Source organism: Orbicella faveolata, unplaced genomic scaffold (genome assembly GCF_042242905.1).
Source record: "Orbicella faveolata isolate gen_17 unplaced genomic scaffold, um_ofav_v1 contig_1, whole genome shotgun sequence".
NCBI lineage: Eukaryota > Metazoa > Cnidaria > Anthozoa > Scleractinia > Merulinidae > Orbicella > Orbicella faveolata.
In genome coordinates this window covers 27,269,788-27,278,125 of record NW_028301536.1, presented here as the reverse complement: position 1 = coordinate 27,278,125, position 8,338 = coordinate 27,269,788, and the positions used below count along the sequence as shown (strand labels likewise).

Genomic DNA, 8,338 nt, shown 5'->3' with positions numbered 1-8,338 from the left:
AATGCAGTTTTCAAACTATTCTATTTCGTCATTTAGAGAGCCTTAATCTATTAGAACACCTTGCCTCAAATTTTTCAAGCGGGTACGTAACCCCCTAGCCTGCGAACGCAACCGGATTTCCGCCAGTTGTTTTACGCCGCCGATAATGTTTCAAGTGAAAATTTACACTTCATTTGTGTTAAAGCTGGACGGCAAATACTGTAGTTGTACCGAGTTTAGCAAAACTTGCCAAGTCCCCGACGTTTTATGACCTTCCCCATGCCAGTCGAGTGCGGGAGGATCTTGCAACGAGTTAAGGCCTGTTTACAAGGAGGGAGGGCTACCCTAGCAAGCGGGTTAACCCTAGCTGGAGGGTAAAAGATAGCCCGGGTTTACAAGCAAAATTTTACAGGTGGGTAACCCTTTAACCCGGGACAACTTAATGCGCGGCTACACTCAAAGGGTCTGGAAACAACAGAAAGTTAATCCGGGCAGGCGGGTTAACCCTACCTGGAGTGTTTACAAGGGAAAACGTTAACCCACCTGCCAGGGTAACCCTAGCACGCAGATAGGGTAACCCGCCTACCTGGGTAACCCTAGCTGCCTTGTAAACACGACGAAGACAAAAAGAGGAAATGTTTGAGTGCTAGGGTAACCCGCTTGCTTGGGTAACCCTCCCTCCTTGAAAACAGGCCCTTAGGCACATAGGGGACAGAAGTCCTGCTCACTGCTACAATTACGGATCAGCTTTACAACTTTCCTTTTTAGTGCAGAGTGCACTATTGGGATGGTTATGGGGGTTGCCTGCCGCTAAGGAACTAAGGCGCTATGGCGCTATGGCGCTATGGCACTATGGCACTATGGCACTATGGCCCTATGGCGCTAAGGTGTAAACTTTAATGTTTGTTTAATTAATTAATTTCAATTAATTAATTAGTCTAGAGGCAAGGAAGTAATGGGAGTAGGGTGGGAAAGGTACATGTGTACTCTACGTAAAACACATTCCATCGCCGTCGCTAAACTTTGAACATCGCAAAGCTATATATTTGTTTCAGGTAACCCCTTGCTCTCCTTGTGGTACTATTCTCCTTAGAACAAAACTAATTTGGCCTAAACGCATGCGCAGATTAGTTAGGGTTCGTGGCTTCTATATTAGGTGAAGGATACATTGCATACGGAATCACGCACAAATGTTGAGTGGTTTTCCTTATGGTAGAGCTCAACATGTAAGACGCATGCGTTCTAGCATTGTTAGTGTTATACACTATCTTTACACGCAGTATTTTATATATCGTGTCATGCGACCAAGGACGGCAGTTATTTTTCAGGTAGCGCCAGTTGTCCCTTTTTATTGCAAAAGTGAAACGTTACTGTGGCTGCGTAGCTTTTAGAATTACAAACAGGTCGGTTCAACAAATATCATCTGCTGTTTTCAATCTACAATAGTGTGCTTGTCAGAGTTCAAATATATTGCTTCTCCTTAGCGACTTGTTTATTTCTTGCCTTAATTGTGTCTGTAAGAGAGACCAAAAAGTTCTCAAGTTAGTGGCTTTAATACTCCGCAAATTGTGAATTTGTAACAAAAGAAACCAGGAAAATGCTCAAATATTGCTGCAGACGCCGTGGCACCCAACGAAAGCGCAAATTAATTTAATCAGTCTTTGAGGAGACTCATTCATATCGGCCAAGTAGCGCTGTTTATCTTCAATACTTTTCGTTGAAAAGCTTCTCAGCCATCAATATCGTTGTGTGTTAATTTTGAATTGTTTTATTGTTAACAACAAAGGTGGCAACAGAAAAAGAAAGTAGTATTTCGTGACTATCTGATAATTAAATTAGTTCCTGTTCATCGGTAAAAATTTGCATTTTTAGCAAAACATCGTCTCTGTTCCGTTTCTTCATCACTACATCAGATATTTAACTTTCTTTCATTTATCTCCAAAAAACAAGGACATCTTCCGTATGTTTTGGAGAAAACAGGGGTTTCATATTACATGGCTTTGCGAGGAAAACAAAAGTATCAAGTTACAAAGTTGGCGTGAAGAGCTAAATTGTCACGTTTGCTGCTTCAGCGTATTGTTGAATTTAAAATGAACGAAAATCAACTTAAAGCACCAGTAGTAATTAATTTGTGCGTAATGTTTGGACCTTGAATGAAAATACAACCTTGAAACCTACACACTGCAAAGGGGAAAAGCCGTAGCAGACCACCAAGGTAGACACAAACCGGAAGTGAACCGAGTAGGGGTGAGTACTTATGGGACTATTGTACCAGAGCTATCAATTGCGCTCTGCACTCTCTGAGATTGTCTCACTAGTTTCTTTTCCTCACGTTTACCTCATTTTGTTACAATTTCTTGTTATTTAGGGTTTCTGGTAATTTAGGGATATGGATATGACCTGTAGTTCGTGTTATTATTTTAGGTTTACACTCTGGTTTTAGATTAACATAGGAAGGGCCATTATGTAAACTACTGAGGCATCAATAATCAATGTTACCCTCGTAAACTAATGTTATTGTTGTTGTTGTTATTATTATTATTATTATTATTATTATTATTATTATTATTATTATTATCATCATCATTATTATCATTATTGTGATTATTATTATTATGAATCTAAACAAATAAACAGGCTTCATATCATAGGAATGCACTGAGTGCAAAGGGCTGTGTAGTTGTTGCTCTTTGCACGCAATCCGTGCCTACAGATGTCCCAGCTAGTCCACAGCTTTCTGAATTTTTGGCCAATTTGGATACATTGGAATTTCTTCAAAGAAAATAAAAACACCTAGTTCACAGTAACCAAACAGCCACTGTCAAAAATTCGGTTATTTCCACTCCAACAAAGCTATTCAGAATTATCTAGTACACTCTCATGGTATTCATGTAGTACTTACTGGAATTTACTTTGGTAATTGTTTGTTGTTTACGTGGGTCATTGCTTTTTGCTGTTGATAAGGAGTACAAATTTTTTTGACAAAATTCTCTCTAATTTATAGCAACTGATCATTGCTTACCCCTGAAAAAAGGTATTTCGCACTATAGGAAACAGAAACATGCTAGGCAATGGTCAACAAATGCTTGATACCTAATCAGTCAAATGTTGGTGGGGTATCAGCTGAGTATAGGCTTAGTGTCAACTGAGTAAAAAAATATTTTCTCTACAAATGATATTCTCTCAATTTTATAAAAGATGTTTATTTGTAAAGACAAGGTACACAAAGTAACAATATGACAATAATTTAAGGATAAGAAAACACACAACATTTGCACCTATGTTTAGAATTCAATTCCAAGTTCCCTATGTCAAAAGTCACGGTGCTACTGGAACAAGGGAAATACACTTGAACAATCAAATTAGCAAATTCACTAAAACAAGTGCTGTATTACTGGACAGAAATAGCAAACACACTGCTATGGCTGCAACAGCTTGTCAAAAACCAAGGTTTCAGTTGCTTCTTTAAGACTTGCCTGGTTCTGACTTTAAAGGAAAAAAAATTGTTGATCTCATGGAGATTAACTTAAAATTAATTCTCTTTTTATGATACTTGTAACATTAATATTGATAAAACCAACTTTGAGCATTTGAATAATTATCATTTATAGTCAATAACACAGAAGTGACAGATGGCAAATTCACTTGATCTTGTTTGTGGAATTCCATTTCAAACATGTAAAATCCAGCTAGGCTGAGCACTTTGAGTAGCTTTTCTTTGACCTTACACACACTGTACAACCTTGACTGCTGCTTGGCATTTCCTAGTGACCTTTTGATTTCACAAATGGAGCCTGAGCAAAAAGCAAAAGGTGGTAAAAAAATTGTTGCAAAACATGTCTTCTTACAATAGATAACCTATATAAACAGTGCCTGTCAATCAATAACAGGAAAACAATCCTGAGCAATTAATGGGCCCTTGAATAGGCTCGCTTTCTGCCGCTTTCTCGAGTCCGGTCTACTTTCCTCCCCGAGAAGAGACGGCTGGACGCGTGAGCGGCACAGCATGTCTGTGATGTAAATTCATAATTTAATTCTTGCGGTGCTTCAGGTGGCCGGAAATGTCATCTGCAGATGAAAATCATAGGCAGGCCCACATGACCTCTACGGCTTGTAAAATTTGTGGCGTTTTCCCCACTTCCTCTTTTAATTTTGGCCCTCCAACCTATTTTGTTTCACATTATTATTGTGGAAGGGCATTACATGCTGTGTTCTATAGAAGATATTTTTTTAGAAAAAAAAAAAGAGTAGAGCAGGGCTGTTTGATTATGGTGTAACAACTGTCATGTCGAAGGTCACACATATGTTGTATGGTGTGCATGGTGTTGACACAATGTTTATGTTTTGCTAGTTCGGTTTGCTTTGGCTCATTTAAAAATTTAATTTTGTCTGGCTTCGCCAGAAACTGGTGTCGCTTCCCTTCAAGAAGACTACCATGCACATCAATTTGACCGAATGTTTTGTTTCTTGACATCGATGTTTGTATTTATCCCTCTCTTTGTTGACTTTGTTCGTTATCTGACATTCTGGCACCAAATGATTCAAATATAGATTCTAACGCGTAAGTCTGTTGACTATTTTGCGTGTTGTATATGCCACTATACATCAGGCAAGATTTCATCAGTTGACGGTATTTGGTTAAATGTCCCACTAATGCGATCGTACTTCATATCACACAACTTCTTTGCTACCGCGAGAAAGCTAATTTATGCAGCCTGCTCGATTCAGGCAGGCAGATTTCTTATTGGTTGAAATTAACAATGCCAAGTCCACGAGTCCAGCCGTGAGTTTGGGGGAGAAGCGCCGGCTCCTTTCCCGAACAGTGGCTGGTAATCGAGCCTACCCCTTGAATGGATGATCAGAACACTCACGATCCACACACGGACACCCTGCAGGGCACAAGTTTTTTGGGCTTAATCTTTTTATATTTCAACAATTACTATCAACAAGAATATCCAGTTAGGCCTATATATTTGTACAATAAGACACTAAGAGAGCAACCAGTTGAACGCAAAAAGATGTTCTAACTTACAACTCCTCCAGCCTGTTGCATGGCTTGGCTGTATGAGTGACTAACGTAACGCTGAAAGTAGCTTGTCACCGCACTACAAACTTTTGATGTCTCCAAGCACACTCTTTTACCAACATTCATTGCCATTACAAAGTTTGACCAGTTTCTGTCCTGCCCAACCATGTTATCAACTTCTCTACTTAACCTCTCATACGTCAGGGTAGCAGCATTATCAAGAACGTATTGAACCAGGTGTGACTGAACCCCCTGTAAAAAAAACACACATGAGGATGTCAATTTCAAATTCTAAGATTAGAAGTGTAATTACATATTAATATCTTTTGATTGTTATATAAATTTTTCCCTGCATCGGAATTGGTATTTAGCCTAAATGAAAACGTGTATAACACCACACAACAGAAAGGAAGACAGAAACAAACAAACAAACAAGCCATTACAGTAACTACAGCTTCTGTATTGGTAATAGAATTTCTTGCAGTTGTTTATGTTGCTCTTAGTCTTGTACTGAGTACCTTTCGATTCTGGGCTTGCAAGAACTCTTCAATTTCATAATCAGCTGGTGTTTTGATTGCCTGATTTGAACTATGATTTACCATTGCAGGTTTGCTTGTTTTATTCACCTTTTCTCTCTTCCATTTGGTATTCTTAGCAGAAAAAAACCCAAATGATTTTGTATGTTTTGTTAGCAACTTCCTCACAGTGAAGTGCAAAAGATAGAGCATTCTAGCGGAAACTGGTCTATATGGTAAATCTAGACCCTGGTCAGTATCAATTTAAGCCAATCATATTCATGAATTTGGTAGTTTCCAGTCCTTGCTAGACACAGCCATATAATAAAGTCGCATCAAAATCAGAATTTCTGTTTTTCAAAATAACCTTACATCTACTCGGTCTCCATATCGCTCATAAAGAGCATCTCCCGCTTTTTGCATCTGCTGAGCGAGTTTTGCCATTTGTGGATCTTGGGGTTGCCGCACTGCTCCTGGGGCTGGAGGTGATGGTACCATATGGAAACTTTTTGCATGAACTTCACAGTCAGGTACTACATCATCTTGTTCTGCTTCATCACTCTCAATAGCACCTGAGTGAAAAAAGGTGATGACATAGATAAGAAACCACCCGTGGGCTGCCTTCCATATTATTTATATACAGTGCTTTGAAGACATTTTTGATCAACCATAATTGTATTTCATTCTACAGCAACAACAAAGAGGCCCATGGCTGATTGCACCTCCTTACTGAGTGTTATAGACTTACTGCTTGGTGCTAGCTCTTACTAGTGACCTCTATGGTTAAACAGAAAACCCTGATAATGAATTACCCAGGCAGCAATTTGTCACATTCAGATAATAACAATCTATGACTCTTAATCATATGTTTGCTTGGGAAACAGAAAACATGTTCTATGTTTTTATTGAGTTATTGAAACATGAGAGGAAGTTGGAGAAAAGGAGAAATGCAGTGGGCACATGAGCCAACAGTTGGGTGTTTCCACAACTTTTTCAAGTTCTCCCAAACTTTAACGAGTCTTTCATTCTATAACTTGATAGAAACACGGAGAACATCTTTTCTACTTCTTTTAGAAAATACTGTGACAAAAAGAAATCACAACCTGTTTACTTTGATCATCAAAATGTAAATTTTCTTTGCTTGCACCATCATTACATCAATGGCTTGTGTTAGTTCTGTATTTTTATCAAGTTATAGAAACATGATTTTTAACGAATCAGCAAGCATATTTTTGTTGGGTTATTTTCTAAATAACCATAATGTCGCGTAGATGCCGTGTATAACAACATATATGTCCTATCTACATTTAGTACCCAGTAACCTCTTTTGAATACCCTAATATGCAGTTAAAAAATTTCAGTGTAAGGCATCTCAAATGTTGATCCCTCTGTATACTAAAGTTTTGAGTGAGACACAGTGGCGGTCTAATGGTTGGTGTATTGAAGTCTGGACTAAGTGGTCCGGGTTCAAGCCCTAGTGTTACCAATAAATCGAATGCTGGGGGATAACCCTTTGATGAGCCAGCATCCTGTGAAAAGAAATAATCCCAATCGCCTAAAATGCTGCAGATACAGAGTTTATCTGATGCTGCAGTTTTAAGAAAGCACTCATTTCAGTATTGTCTACTACTCTTGACAAGTACTGGTAGACACAAGGGGACAAGTCCCCTGGACTAGCTTCTGCGACAAGTCCCTTAAAAAGCTTACATGAGGGGACTAGTTGCAGGATAACAGAGTTGTCAATTCTTATTTCAGAAAATTCTTTCACAATTCTTGGGGTATTAACATTCCAGGCTGCTTCTTCAACATCAACATTGTCTTTCCAAGCTGCATTCACAGGAAATTATGGAAGCTTATCATGCATATCTGTGATTGGTTTACCTTAATTTGGTTACAGGGACTTGTCCCATGCAGTTAGTTCACACAAAGAGTTTTAGGGACACCCCCTGTGACTTATCCTTTAAAGTCAGACCAGTTTGCTCTTGTTGACTAGCCTTTTTTCAAAAATGGCTAGTTCTCATGATGGGACTTGTCCCCACCGCTTGTTACAGGGACAGGTCCCTCCTGACAGTGTGGGACCTTAATAAACTTCAGTTATAATTCAGTTGCAAATCCATAATGCAAAATGCAGAAGAAACCTGAATCTTCTGATTGAAAATTGAACAGATTTGTATTTATAGCACTAGCAGGGTCATAACAGTAATAAACACAATTCTTAAATAGCTTAACCAATAGTATTAATTAAGATTCGGAAGTGGATGAAAGAACGAATAATCTATATATGCGTGTAAGTCCTAAGTATATACATTTAGTGGCTCGTTTGGCTCGGAGGTGGATGACAAAGGAGCAAACGAACCAAACGTTTGGTGGATGATTAAAAGTGGCCCTGTATTCTGAAGTTAAGCCAAGATTTCAAACTTTGAAAGCATCTTACCTCGTTTAAACATTTTTTCATCGGAGATGACAGGAGAGTCTGAAACCTCAGTCATTGCACGGTTAGATCCCAGTCTGTAATTTGCTGTCTGTGGAAGTCTAAGAAACTCCTCGAAAAGTAGGCATGCTTGAGACTCGATATCCTTCAAGCTTTCTTCAGAGCTTTCAACTGGAGTCTTTTGAGGTTTGAAATAAGGCATACCTTCAGCCATCACGAACACAAGTATTGGTGCCTGTGCTTAGGCAAGTTTAGGTTCAGCAGTTCGAAGCAGTTCTATATATGTATCTGGTAGACAGGAAGTTCACTCTCTACCGCTGTGACAGAGATTTCCACGAAAAATACGTCGACAACAGTACTTCCCCTAGTTTATTTCGTCATTTCAGT

General features: G+C 38.9%; 1 protein-coding gene across 1 annotated transcript; it reads right to left on the bottom strand.

Annotated features, from left to right (window-relative positions):
• Window positions 1-3,166: 3,166 nt before the first annotated feature.
• Window positions 3,167-8,338, bottom strand: LOC110057072 (uncharacterized). The gene is made up of 4 exons (XM_020763655.2): window positions 7,955-8,338; window positions 5,893-6,092; window positions 5,012-5,257; window positions 3,167-3,773 (listed from the first exon to the last, which is right to left on the bottom strand). The coding sequence occupies exons 1-4, from the start codon at window positions 8,163-8,165 to the stop codon at window positions 3,744-3,746; spliced, it is 687 nt and encodes a 228-aa protein (XP_020619314.2). The 5' UTR covers window positions 8,166-8,338; the 3' UTR covers window positions 3,167-3,743.

Coding starts and splice junctions, on each gene's coding strand:
- LOC110057072 (XM_020763655.2), bottom strand. CDS start 8,165: ATGGCTGAAGGTATGCCTTATTTCAAACCTCAAAAGACTCCAGTTGAA. Junction 6,093..7,954: donor TGAAAAAATGTTTAAACGAG/GTAAGATGCTTT, acceptor TTTTTCACTCAG/GTGCTATTGAGAGTGATGAA. Junction 5,258..5,892: donor GATATGGAGACCGAGTAGAT/GTAAGGTTATTT, acceptor TTTTTTTTACAG/GGGGTTCAGTCACACCTGGT.